Here is a 13,232-nt window from a genome sequence, read left to right as displayed (position 1 = left end):
TACAGGGCTGTACACAGAAGCTCGTCAGGAGCTTGCCCCCACACACAAAGCTCTGGGGAAAGCACCCCAACTCCATCCTGTTTGGGCTCCCCCAAGGCCCTCTGAGGTAGCTGGAGGGGACCTGCCAGGATCTCACCTGTCAGAGAGGGGACCCCTGTCCCCAGAAACATGCCCCATTCCAAAGCAGCCAGGCTCCCGGTTAATCCATCCTACCTGTGAGCATGTGCATGCCGACACCTGGGAGAGTGCAAGCCCACCCACCAGCCACACCAGGAGATGTTACAGAGTGAGTGAGTTCCACCACCTCTTCCCCACGTGAGACACAAATCCCATAGTAAATTAGATTTTATTTCATATACAGGAAACTCGGGGCGGACAGGGGATGTCGGGGAAACAGCACGCCGGTGAGCAGCACAGAGAAGCTTGTCGTGAGTCTGCAGGCGCCCTAAGTCAGTGAGCGTGGGTCCCCAGGGAGGGCGGCCGGCCGTCCGAGCAGAAGCCTCGGTCTGCTGCCCTGGGTGCAGAGACCAACGCAGCCTGCGCCGGCCTGCTGCAATCCCTCAATGATACCAGCATTAGGGGCACATCTCACAGCACGGTTCCCTTTCAGGTGTGAGGGGAGGTGTCCTGTGAGGGGGCCGCCAGTGGGGCAGGTGGGCCAGCAGAAGGTCGCCCTCCTCCTTGCCCTGGAGACCAGATAATTTAAAACCACAAGTCCCAAGGCATGCCAGATGCAGAGTCTCTCCTGTCCATCTGGACAGCCTTCTCCCGCTACTCAGATCCGCACCTCCCAAAGCGGTTCTCCCCCCGCCTCGAGCCATCTGTCCCCCCCGGTCCCCACCCTGGAGTGTCCAGGTGGCCGTGGGTTCCGCCCGGGAGGTGGACGGGGCTCGCCGCTCCCAGGAAGGTGCTCTGGGGCCAGGGTCTGCAGCCGGGCGCTACAGCAGCTTGACGTAATTCTGTGGAATCAGCCCCCTCTTGCCATTCAAAGTCCCCTCCAGCCAGCCAGGTTCCCTTGAGGTTTGCACTGCAAAGGAAGAGACATCACTCGTTACCAAAACACTTGCCACCAGTGAGCTCCCTGCCCCGCTGTGCATCAACCAAACCCAACGGGGGCCACCCCCGGGTCGTCTGGTTACAAGTCTGCACAAGAGTTATTTACAGGGGCCCCCCTCCCACCAGTCACCCCAGCCTCCACTTCTCCTCCCTACGGAAGCCTCCTAAACCATCCCCTCAGTGTCCGGTCGGGCTCCTCCTAAACCACGGTGCACCAGGGAGCTCAGTGAACTTTCCAGAACACCCGGCTGATCACAGCACAACCCTCCACCATCCGGAGGAACAAACCCAAACTTCCATAGGCACCTGGCCTGGCCACCTCCCCACCCGTCCTGACTCTGCCCACAAGCAGGTCACCCTCAGGGAATCACCCCCAAGTGAGTCTAGGCCTCTGCATGGGCAGTGCTTTCCGCTGAAGTCTTTTCCCCCCACTTCTTCATGGGGGATTCTTCCTCTTCAGAGACCCCCAGACACCCTCTCCTCTGGGGAGTCTTCCTCGGCCATTCTCAGCAGTGGCCAGGCCTCACCAGCTTCCTCTGCATACCCCGTCTGACTGGCACCTGCATGGGGTGTTTCTGAGGACAGAGGGAGGCCTTCCACACCTGGGCCAGTGTCGGGCGACTCCAGGTCCCACAAAGAGCCCTAACGATATGCAGGACAACCAGCACAGGCTGGACAGCAACAGGCCCGGGGTCTAAGCACTCATCACCAGGGTCTGGAAGCATCTGGACCCCCACAGCCATGGGGCGATCCCAGCTCAGGCCACACCAGGAGCAGACATGGAGCCATGTCCACAGAAGGAAGGGGAGGTGTGTCCCGGCCCAGCAGACCAGGTCAGGAACTGGCCAAGCACAGCAGCCATGACCACAGCCCATCAGAAGATGGCTACTGTAGCTGAACTCCAGCACACACGGACATGTGCCCAACACACGAAAGCTTCATGGGATAATACTTCTCACTATGTTCAATGAACCTTTTTTTAATGCACTCTTTCCTATTTTTCAATGCTGACTGCAACTCAGCAAACGGAGTTCATAACCCACTCCTGTGTAGCCAGCCACAGTCTGAGCTTTACATGGCTGGCCCTCTGCTCTTGTTCCCATTTACACCCGGACAACCTTCAGATATTGGCACCCCACCCGCCCTCCAAGACCACTCTCAATGCTTCAGACCAGGTCAGAGGTCCTCATAAATAACCCCTACACATGTCTTGTGTATGTGTGTGTGTGCACACACACGCATACAGGTGTGTATTGGGGGGGAGGGGCGGGGTGTCGCATGAGAACGTCATCTGCCCTGAGAACTTACACACACAGCGCCCCCTATGGGATATGGGAGGCACTGCCCCAGAATAACAGCTAAGCATTAGGCGTCTCAACACTTCACGGCAAATAGATGGGAAGAAAGTAGAAGCAGTGACAGATTTTATTTCCTTGGGACTCCAAAATCACTGCAGACAGTGACTGCAGCTGTGAAATTAAAAGATGCTTGCTCCTTGGAAGGAAAGCTATGACAAACCTAGACAGCATATTAAAAAGCAAAGACCTCACTTTGATGATGAAAGTCCGTACAGTCAAAGCTATGGTTTTTCCAGTAGTCATGCACAGATGTGAGAGGTGGATCATAAAGAAGGCTGAGCACCGAAGAATTGATGTTTTCGTACCATGGTACTGAAGAAGACTCTTGAGAGTCTCTTGGACTGCAAGGAGATCAAATCAGTCCATCCTAAAGGAAATCAGCCCTGAATATTCACTGGAAGGACTGATACTGAAGTTGAAGCTCCAAGACTTTAGCCACGTGATGCAAAAAGCCAACTCAATGGAAAAGACCCCAGTTCTGGGAAAGATTGAGGGCAGGAGAAGAGGGCAGCAGAGGATGAGATGGTTAGAGAGCATCACCAACTCAATGGACATGAATTTAAGCAAACTCCGGGAGATAGTGAAGGACAGAGGAGCCTAGCAGGCTGCAGTCCATGAGGTCACAAAGAGTGGGACATGATTTAGTGACTGAACAGCAAAGACAAGGGTCTTCCACTGTCTGTGACCTTTAAGAACCTCCTTAAGAAACAGTCATTCTGGGGCAAGGGTTCTGAGCATGGTCCCTGTGTGTATTTGCTGCTGGAAAAGAAGGGGGCAGGGCTGCAAGGCATGGAGTTCACATCAAATGACAGGCGAGTATGCTCGTGGAGAGGGAGGGTGTCAACACATCAGTAAGCATCTCTGGGGTAGCTGGCCTGGGGAAGGCCTGAGGAACACCCAGTACTTCCTGGGTCCCCCAGCCAGCTATCCAGACCAGCACCACAGACCCCCCAATCTGAGGGCTCTGTGCCTTGGGTCAAATTGGAGCTGGGTCCACAGGGCACCAAGTGAAGCTCTGTGGTCAGCAACAACCTCCTCAGATGTCTGTGCTGCACTCGTGGCCCCAAATGCTGCCCTGACACATCACCACCCATGAGAACATCCTTGTGGATCAGGATGGAGGACCTGAGGCAGAGAGAACTTAACGAACTTGTCCAGGTCACACAGAAAGTGGAAAAGCCAACTGACCTCAGGCAGTAACTGCAGGGTTGACAATCCATAGCTCTCTGCTCTCAATCACTCTCCTGTTCCCAAAACACACTGAGATGCATGTGTGTGCATATATGTATGTACATGTATACATGGATATGTGTATACACAGAGAGAGAGAGAGAGAAAGAGACACACACACCTGTGCACACACTATTTTTCTTAGAAGGACTCCTGCAAGCCACCGAGGGACTTTAGAAGTGGAGGTCTTCAATCTCCGGCATCAGACTTCTGCTGACCTTTCCCAATATCATCCATGCTGGCAGAACTAGATTTGACTGAAACTCTGACTCCCCCTTCCTATGTCTTTGTGCCCAGAGGAGGAATTTCTGGACCAAGTGTGGTCTGAAGTCCTGGCCAGCAGTGGGTTTAAGGTGAGTATCTGACCTCATTCTGGCTATTGAGACTTGAGAACAAACAGATAACCCAGGAAGGAAGCTGGGAGAGGTTTTCTCATAGTTAAAAACCAGAACACAAGGATGAGGCACAGCCTCTCTGCTGTGGCTGAGTGTGGCCATGACACCCAGAACTGGGGCAGCCTTCCCACCCGCCTGGGGAAGCAGCCAGGGCCCCCGTGTTCAGCCTGAGATGGACACGCTGTGGGCTTTGGTGACACCCTCGAGGCTGTGGCTGACCAGCCCCGGGGCTCCCCACCTGCAGACTTCTTACTGTGTGAGGGAACCCATCTTCATGACTGCTTCCACCAGCTCTATCTATCAGTTTTTGTTACCTGCAGCCAAAGGCACCCTAATAGACACATCTTCCACCAACATAAACATCACATGAACCATGCTGTGTTCAGGGGCTCCCAAACAAATCTAATCACACAGCGTCAAAAGCGGTCCAGTGGTTAAGCCTCCATGATTCCACTGCAGGGGGAGTGGTTCAATCCCTGGTGAGGAACTAAGATCACACACACTGTACATGTTGTTGCTGACTCACCAAGTGTCTGACTTTTTGCAACCGCGTGGACTGTAGCCTGCCAGGCTCTTCTGTCCATGGAATTCTCCAAGCAAGAATACTAGAGTGGGTTGTCATTTCCTTCTCCAGGGGAACTTTCCAACCCAGGGATGGAAGCCACATCTGCATTGCAGGCAGATTCTTCACTATCTGAGCCCCTGGGCAACTCCATGCCATACCTGCAGCTGCTGCTAAGTCACTCCAGTCATGTCCGACTCTGTGCGACCCCATAGACGGCAGCCCACCAGGCTCCCCCATCCCTGGGATTCTCCAGGCAAGAACACTGGAGCGGGTTGCCATTTCATTCTCCAATGCATGAAAGTGAAAAGTGAAAGTGAGGTCGCTCAGTCCTGTATGACTCTTAGCGACCCCATGGACTGCAGACTACCAGGCTCCTTCATCCACGGGATTTTCCAGGCAAGAGTACTGGAGTGGGATGCCATTGCCTTCTCTGATGCCATACATGAGGATACAGCAAAAAAAAAAATAATAATAATAATAATCTTCATGTCTTAAATGACACGTTTCAACGCTCTCAGCTTTCCCTTCTGCTCTATGGGTGTCAATATGTGACAGGCCTGGAGCAGTGCAGCTAACCGACTACCGTCTCCTGGCAAAACCGTGTGCGCGTATGTTACCGCGGCAGAAGCTTCTACTCTTAAGAACAAAATTTCTCCACGGAGTTTAATTCTGTCACATGTGGGGTTTTCTGTTGTTGTTTGTTTGCTGACACTGTCGGCAGTCTCTGGCTCTCCAGAGTACGTATCCCACAGATACAGAAATCTCCTCTAAATGAGGCAGCTTGCTTTCTAAACCACAATCATCGGCACACGCCACATCACTGACAATACAGCACCAGGCGCTGTGTTGACGCACTCCATATATTCCAAACATTCTGGCTAATCAACCATTCCAAGCATCAAAGGTTCTCGCTGCTTCCCCAGAACTCTTTTGGGCAGCCACACCCCCACACAACATCGCTGTTTCCATAGCAACCAATGAGTTTCATAATGAGGAGGACTGGGAAGGAAGGAAGGAATCAAGGGGGAGGGAAGAGATACACATGGAACCACAGGAGGAATTTGTGAAATCTGAAACCGGGCATAGCTCCTAAAACGCTTACATGTGACTATTCAACACACAAATAAAATCTATACCCTGGTCTCAATATGCAAAGTCAATACCCACATCGAGAGATTCAGACACAACTCCAATGAGCAAAAACCATGTCAAGCCTCAGAATGTAAGGGAACAATAAAGCAAAATCGGTTGACAACAGCACTTGCCTGTAACTCAGGGCTGACGAACCTGAAGCGTTTAAGAGAGCTGGGGACTCTGGGAGGAAAACAGAGGGTGCAAATTGGAAACGTTTCTTGATTTCACTTTGCACCCGCTTCTCTACATCAGGACAAAAATGTCCTGAATGAAGGACCTTGAGAGTTACCAAGTTTGGAGAAAAACCAAGGTTAAAGCAGAAGTGGGCATGCACAGGCCCTGGTCTTCAGTTCCCGGGAGCCATGTGGGCTGGCCCTCGCCCATCCAAAGCAGCAAGCTCCTGACAACCCCACAGCCAGGGACCGCCTGCCTGCTCTGGGCTGCAGACCCTCTGTGAGGGCAGAAGGCAACCTCCCGCAAAGCTCCCACGGGACACTTACCATCCTCAAAAATGGCTCCAATTTCGAAGGACAACTCCGAGCTATGTTCTGCTTCACAGGGGTACACCGCCCGGGCCTTCCGACTGATGATGCTGAAGAGGGAGCACGTGAGACGCACAGATCGAAGCGTGAGAAACCTCACCTCTCCCCACCCGCATTTCCCGAATCTCACTTCTATGACACCCGCGCAGCAGTGCCTTCCAAAAGAGAGATTAGCGGGAAAGTGAACATCAGGCGAAACCACAGCGCTTGACAAGTAACTGACGAGTTTCAAATTCAGATCTTCCTTTTAGGCAGGCTCTCTGAAAAGTTTACCCTGAACCTCTTCACCTGATTCTCCTCTGCACTCAGTGGGATGCCCTTTCCTCTCATTCAGTGTTACTAGAACCACGGGGCATGTTTATTTCCAAGGCATTTATCGATTAAGGAAAAGCACCAGTGTCTTGAGACAGGGGCAAGTCAGTTAAGGGCTGAGGCACACAGATACTCAGTGGCTCCAGCCATGCGCCGAGGACACGATCCTCCACTGACAGTCTGCTTCCACGCCCCCGCCGGAAAGGCCTTGTTGTTCTCAGCTGGGTCTTCTGTATTTGACCCCCTCACTCTCGCCCCCAAAAGGCACATCAGGCTCAACTTCTCTCCGTTTGTCAAAACATCCTGTGTGTTCTCGTGGGAAAAGAACCCAGTGGGGAAGGATGGAAACCAGGCTGCCAGCCAGCTGCACACCAGGGCAGAAGGCAGCATCCCATCTCTCGGCAGGAGGGGGGGGCCACTGATGGGGATGGCCAGTCTGCTGGCCCAGAGGACGGGCTTTGCTAAAGCACTCTGGCCTCTGCATCACTAGCGCATCAAAGGGCCATATTAATTACAGTTTCCAGTGCCCCATTTATATGTGATGCAAACAGCTGACTCACTGGAAAAGTCCCTGATGCTGGGAAAGATTGAAGGCAGGAGAAGAAGGGGATGACAGAAGATGAGAAGGTTGGATGGCATCACTGACTCAACGGGCATGAGTTTGAGACAGTAGAGGACAGGGAAGCCTGGGGTGCTGCAGTCCATGGGGTTGCAAAGAGTCAGACATGACTGAGCTGCTGAACAACATTTCCTTCTGGAAAACAAAGCATGTGTGCTTTCTATTTATGTATAAGGAGTTCTTCCAAAAAATATGGTTTCATAAATGCACGACCAGAACCAAAAAGGGCAGGTTCAAGCAGGTCTCACATAAGGCAAATTTCTTCCAAGAATGTACTTGCTCTTGAACCTTTAAGATAAGGTTATAAATGTCCACAGAGTCCAGGAGACGGGAAGCCTTTTCCATGCAGGGAGCACAAGAACCCACTCAGGTTGATCAAGCCCCTCTGCACGCCACCCCCATATTCTACATCACACAGAAAACCACATACCTTTCAGGTGGCTTGTCCGCTACAGTGGCAGGAAGAGAGAGGGGGACAGGTGGCAGCTTGGGTGAAGGAGGTGTAACAGCTGGGCTGCAGCTCGGTGTGGTTGGAGATTGAGGGTTAAGCCACTGGACTGCGGATGATCGGGCCTGACTTGGGCTAAGGGTGGGAGTTTGAAGAATAGAATTAATAGTATAAAGCCCATAGGACACCAAATACATGACACTCCATTCCTCAACAGCTAGGATGAGAGCTTCTCTCTCTCTCCAGATGATCCAAAGGGACAGAATCCTCCCCACACCTTCCCAGGTCTGTAGCCCCAAGAGCCACACCTCAGAACTAGAGATGTCTTACTGAACTTCTCCAGGTTTGTGGAGAAGATCTAGTCTTGTCCAAGCTAGCATCATACTGATTCACTAATTAGAACACCAGAATCCAATGGCCAAAGCAAATTGCTTGGACTTGCGAAGTATTCGTGTTTTCTGCTTAGAAGGAAAGTCACAAGAATCTATAGTTAAGCCTGTGACCTATACCTCTAAAAATTCAACAGTGGCCTTTTCATGTCTCAAGTTCTTTCACCTGGTCCTATACATGTGGAAACTCAAAATGCCACTGGGAGTTGAGATTCCTTTAGAGTAGACAAAAATCTAGCACTGAAGGGAGAAACCAGGGAACAGCAAACCCCTAGTAACCCGAACAGTCCCCGGTATTTGCCAATTTTGAGAATAAGCTAATGTAAGCAGATCAGTAAACCAGGTCATGTAATCCAGATCATGGAGGCTCCTCTAAACACGGACACTTCCATAAGTATATGTGGGTCTGAATTAAAGTATTTTTCAGTGGTCTCAAAACTGGAGGCTTGAGACTATGGTCAATAAAGCTTGCTTTAAAAGGAATGTGCTGACGCGTGGTGGATCCATGTTGATGTATGGCAAAACCAATACAATATTGTAAAGTAATTAACCTCCAATTAAAGTAAATAAATTTATATTTAAAAAAATAAAAGTAATGCTCTGAAAGCTGCTTGTTTCATTCAAAGACATTTTCAACACATGGGTATTCAGTGCGGCTACACCCAGATGCTCTTCACCTCAATTTCACCCTCTTTGGCTAAAACCAGTTTCGACAAGCAGCTTCTGTCCTTCCACATCCCAGAGCCTTCTCTTTGATTTCTCCTGTAGACAAGAATGCACCTCACGTTCTATCCATCTTTTCTGCAAAAGCTCCCAGGCTGTTCCTTTCTGTATCCTCTGGTCATAAACAGGAGGCAATCCCATTCTTCCTGCTCGTGCCTGTGTTGCTGCTGTGGTCTCCTAGCCGAGCCCCCAGCCCCATGCTTCCCACTCAGCGAGCTCCATCAGCCAACCGGGTAAGACCCAGTCTACCTCATCTGCCTCCCCTAAGAACTGGTGCACTCCCCCACCTGCCCTCCAGCAGCTCCCCCAGCAGCCCCAGCAGCCTGGCCATTCTGCCCATGGTCTGGCCCCCCGACATTCCCCTCCGCCCCACTGTCTCTCCCGCTCCTCTGCCTGTTCCAATCTAGCCCGTCCCCCAGCTCAGCTCCAGCTGCCACCCCCGCCCCGCCTCACACCCACCAACTACTTCTCCTCTGGCCTAAGTCACAGAACTCCTCTACAGGCCCATCACACCAATAAACGGGAGGGGAGATGAGCATGGATCATTCTGTGATGGTTTCAGGGATTTCTTTAGCCTCTGGATAACAGCAGGTTTATAATCCTTTCTATAGATTGCATAAAGCCAGGCAGAGTGCTTGGCATGGGAAGTCTTCAAGCCACATCTGGGAACTCAGTCCAGATGTTCTAACACTACCTGGCTTTTATCCATCAAGTACATGAAATGTTGCATGACTGACTTGATAGGCTTTTAGTACAGAAAAGGTTCGTATCCTCTTCATCAGGAAAAAAAAAGGGGGGGGGGATGCATGTTTTAAAAACTTTATACTTTGGGGGTCTTCCCCAGCAGTCCGGTGGTTAAGACTCCACCCCGCCAATGCAGGGGTCAGGGAACTAAGATCCCACATGCATCAGAGCCAAAAGATTACAAGTTATTCTTTGAACAACTTCTTTACAATCCCCCTATCCAGCCATTCATTTGGAAGTCATCAAATCTATTTCATACCAAGCTATAAATATATACCATTCTATAAATCCCAAGGGGGTCCGTATATCCAACAGCAAAAGTCACTCCATTCTTTAGCAGAAAAGGAACCTATAATGGTGTCTTACTAATCAGGAAAGGACAGCGGGAGTGAAGCTCCGACAGAGAATTTAAGACCACACTTAGCCAAACAATTGCCATTTTATCTCCCAGCAATTACTCAAGGTGCTCGGGGGTGGTGGTGGCAGAGAATGAAGTGTACTACCCCACCCCCATCAACTCTTCCTGGTCATAAACAGTCAAGCGATAAAATGATGGCCATCCATCCGCTGACAGGGAGGACAGTCACGAGATGAAGACAGAGTAACAATGTGTGTATTTATAAGGCTCTTTCAAAGTGAAAGTCATAAATTTTATAGCTATTATCTATTTCATCCTTTTTTTTTTTTTTTTAAGAAAACTGTTTTGTTTTCTTGTAAAGGGAAAATACGCCTTCTAGAAAGTCAAAGAATTGTTGGAATAGCAAATGCAGAAGGCAAGGTTATATCCCTAGCTTGGCTTCTCCACCTTGTCCAGAGTAAGCCCTCAACATGAGCCTTTTTTTGCTTCTTGGTTTATTCTCTGTGATTTTTCTACTGTCTTTCAACACAGAGATGTGCTGGCAATCCCGCACTCAATGATTCATAAAGAGAGCCTTCCAGACTTCCCACTGAGACCTAAACTTCTTTATTTGTGTGCTGTATGTTCAGTAGCTAAGTCGTGTCTGACTCTCTGTGACCCCAAGGGTTGCCATTTCCTCCTCCAGGGGATCTTCCCAACCCAGGGATCGAACCCCCATCTCCTGTGTCTCCTGCATTGGCAGGTGGATTCTTTATGACTAGCGCCACCTGGGAAATCCTTCTTTATTTGAGTCCCTGGGTTTCTCCATAACATCTCAGAAGCCTCAGCTGAGGACTTCTCTGTGGGCATGAGCTTTGCAGGCTGGAGTATTTGTAAGAGGTCAGAAGACACAAGTCTGGGAACAGCCTCCACGGTAGGGAGGCAGCATCATCGTATGGAGAAAGGAAGTCCTGTGAGACTGGCCCGGCAAAAAGAAGTTCGGGAAACAGCGAGTGGTCTCAAGGATACGAGAAACTCTCCACTGGCTTTCCTGCTGGGAAGGAGCCGGGACGAGGCAGGAAGCAGTTACATAAATATACTCAAGACTGAAGACCTGACTTCTCACCTCAGCCAGCAAAGGCTAGAAGATGCTTCACAGGTGTCTCCAAAGCAATCGTCCCCCAATTTTTTTAAGACAAGAAATAGTAAACGTGAGCTTTTTTATATAAACCATTCCCTACTTTTCAGGGACTTCCTGGGTGGCTCAGATGGTAAAGCATCTGCCTACAATGCGGGAGACCCAGGTTCAATCCCTGGGTCAGGAAGATCCCCTGGAGAAGGAAATGGCAACCCACTTCAGTACTCTTGCCTGGAAAATCCCATGAACACAGGAGCATGGTAGGCTACAGTCCATGGGGTCGCAGAGAGTCGTGGGGACATGACTGAGTGACTTCACTTTGACTACTTTTCAGAATTTGGGTTTGGTTTTGTTTTGGCAATAAGCATCAAAAAATATTTTTAAGTATTTAAATCTTTAAATATAATACTTATATTTTCTCAAAAAGCAGTAAAGTATTACTTTTAATACATTATGGACCAGGGGATTTTTGCAGAAACAAACACCTATGGCATTAATATGTCTCCAGTTGATACTGTGTTAAGATAGAATGTCTGATATTCTCTTTCTCTTCTTTGACTTAAACATTTTAGAGGAACCCTAGGCATTTGGGGCAGGGTGGTGTCTGTCCTGGTAGCTCAGACAGTAATGAATCTGCCTGCAATGCAGGAAAACCAGGTTTAATCCCTGGGTCAGGAAGATCCCCTGTAGAAGGGAATGGCAACCCACTCCAGTATTCTTGCCTGAAGAATTCCATGGACAGAGGAGCCTCACAGACGATAGTCCATGGGGTGGCAAAGAGTTGGACATGACTGAAGCAACTAACACTTTCACTTTGACTTCAAGCACTTGGGAGAGGGTACCCATAGCAAAGGTCTGGCCGTTTTTCTCAGCCAGCGCTGTAGGAGAGAAGGAAACCCTAAGGCACTCATGTACCTAATGAATGAACATCTCTCCTGCATGTCCAGAAGTGCTCTAGCTACGCACACGTTGGGAGACAATTCTTCACGAATCTCTGCTGTTTATGCACTTATAGTGAGCAGAGGCTGGGTTATCTTTTCAAAAGTGTTTATGGAACACAGAGCCTTGGAAGATAAAGTTTGTGTCTTCTCCTGGAGTGAAGAACAGGCTTTACCACCATCATAAAAGATCTGGTTTGCCAGAGCTCTGGATTCTCTCTTGCAGCAGTCCACAGGCAGGTGTTATCTGGCCCACAGGGCACCACCCTATGAGAAATGGGACTCAAAGGAATCCTCTGCGGACTGCTATATCCGTGTTGAATACGGTCTTTTAACTCTGACCAGGCGTCCCATGTCCCGTGCCAGCATTCTCGGAATCATGGCGGGCCAATGTGGGAGCTTGCAAAGCAGAGTCAAATTTCCAACGTCACAGTTCATGCCAGCATCCCTGAGAGCACTGAGAAAATACTCAGGTCATTTCCTGTATTCTGTGGTTCACAGGAGAACTCTGGCTAAAAGTGCCCTCAGGTAAAAGACCAAAACTGATAGTTGATCCAAGAATAAAAAATACGAACATAATAAAGACGCTAGAATATAATGCAATATTTTGAATGTTCTCTCTTCACTTCCCAAAGGTTCAGCACTTAAAAAATAAAAAAAAAACCTATTTAATTCCTTCTTCCTGCTACCCCTTTAACTATGGATTTTTGATGAACAAGACTGAAGTGATCACAAACCACTGATTTTATTGAGTAAGAAGCCCCTGGCCAATTATAAAAGAGCACCTCAAGTGCCCTGTTTCCTGAAAGCCAAGTTGTGGTCTGCAAAAACGGGAGGCAGAAGTCAACTTTTCCTGAAAAGCTCAGAAACCACATTGACCAAAAGAGAAATAAATTACAGAGAAAGATGAATGTGCGTCTCTGCTTTCTTCCCAACTTCTCACACGAAACTGAAAGCGTGGTGACTCCTCTCCATTTTCAGGGCAGAAGAGCCAACCTTCCTTTGAGGAGGAATGTTTCCTTCTCAGAGAAAAGGAAGAAATGAAAACAAGAGGGTTTCACCAAAAAACACAGAGGTTTCCCCCTGCTAACTTAGAAACTTATGCTGGAAAACTTTCTGACACTGAAAGGCGACAGGGATGTCTCCTGCTTTGGGGAGGGGAAGAAAATTCTATCCAGTAACAAAAATCAACATCTTTGCTTTGGCAAAACAGGTCTGTACTCCAGGGAAAGGCCCTGTAGCTCTCACCACACAGAGGAATAAACCCTGAAGACAAAATTATGACCGTAGCTATATATGCATAC

General features: G+C 49.4%; 1 protein-coding gene and 1 non-coding gene across 6 annotated transcripts in view; one reads left to right on the top strand and one right to left on the bottom strand.

Moving 5' to 3' along the window:
• Positions 1-327: 327 nt before the first annotated feature.
• Positions 328-13,232, bottom strand: part of ARHGAP10 (Rho GTPase activating protein 10) — a 375,463-nt gene continuing 362,558 nt past the window's right edge. For 2 of the 5 annotated variants that reach the window (XM_070386633.1, XM_070386637.1), the window contains 3 exons: positions 7,642-7,794; positions 6,239-6,435; positions 805-1,027 (listed from right to left, as the gene is read on the bottom strand). In XM_070386633.1, coding sequence (XP_070242734.1) covers positions 939-1,027; positions 6,239-6,435; positions 7,642-7,794 — 439 coding nt within the window. In that variant the 3' untranslated portion in view covers positions 805-938. Of the gene's footprint in view, positions 1,028-6,238; positions 6,436-7,641; positions 7,795-13,232 lie in introns of all 5 variants that reach the window. The other 3 variants (XM_070386635.1, XM_070386634.1, XM_070386636.1) reach the window with 3 other exon arrangements.
• On the top strand, positions 11,106-11,177 carry TRNAC-ACA (transfer RNA cysteine (anticodon ACA)). Its single transcript has one exon. It is a non-coding gene; the product is annotated as a tRNA-Cys (tRNA).

This window comes from Bos mutus, chromosome 17, assembly GCF_027580195.1.
Source record: "Bos mutus isolate GX-2022 chromosome 17, NWIPB_WYAK_1.1, whole genome shotgun sequence".
In the NCBI taxonomy this organism is placed as follows: domain Eukaryota; kingdom Metazoa; phylum Chordata; class Mammalia; order Artiodactyla; family Bovidae; genus Bos; species Bos mutus.
This window is presented reverse-complemented; position numbering and strand designations above follow the sequence as displayed.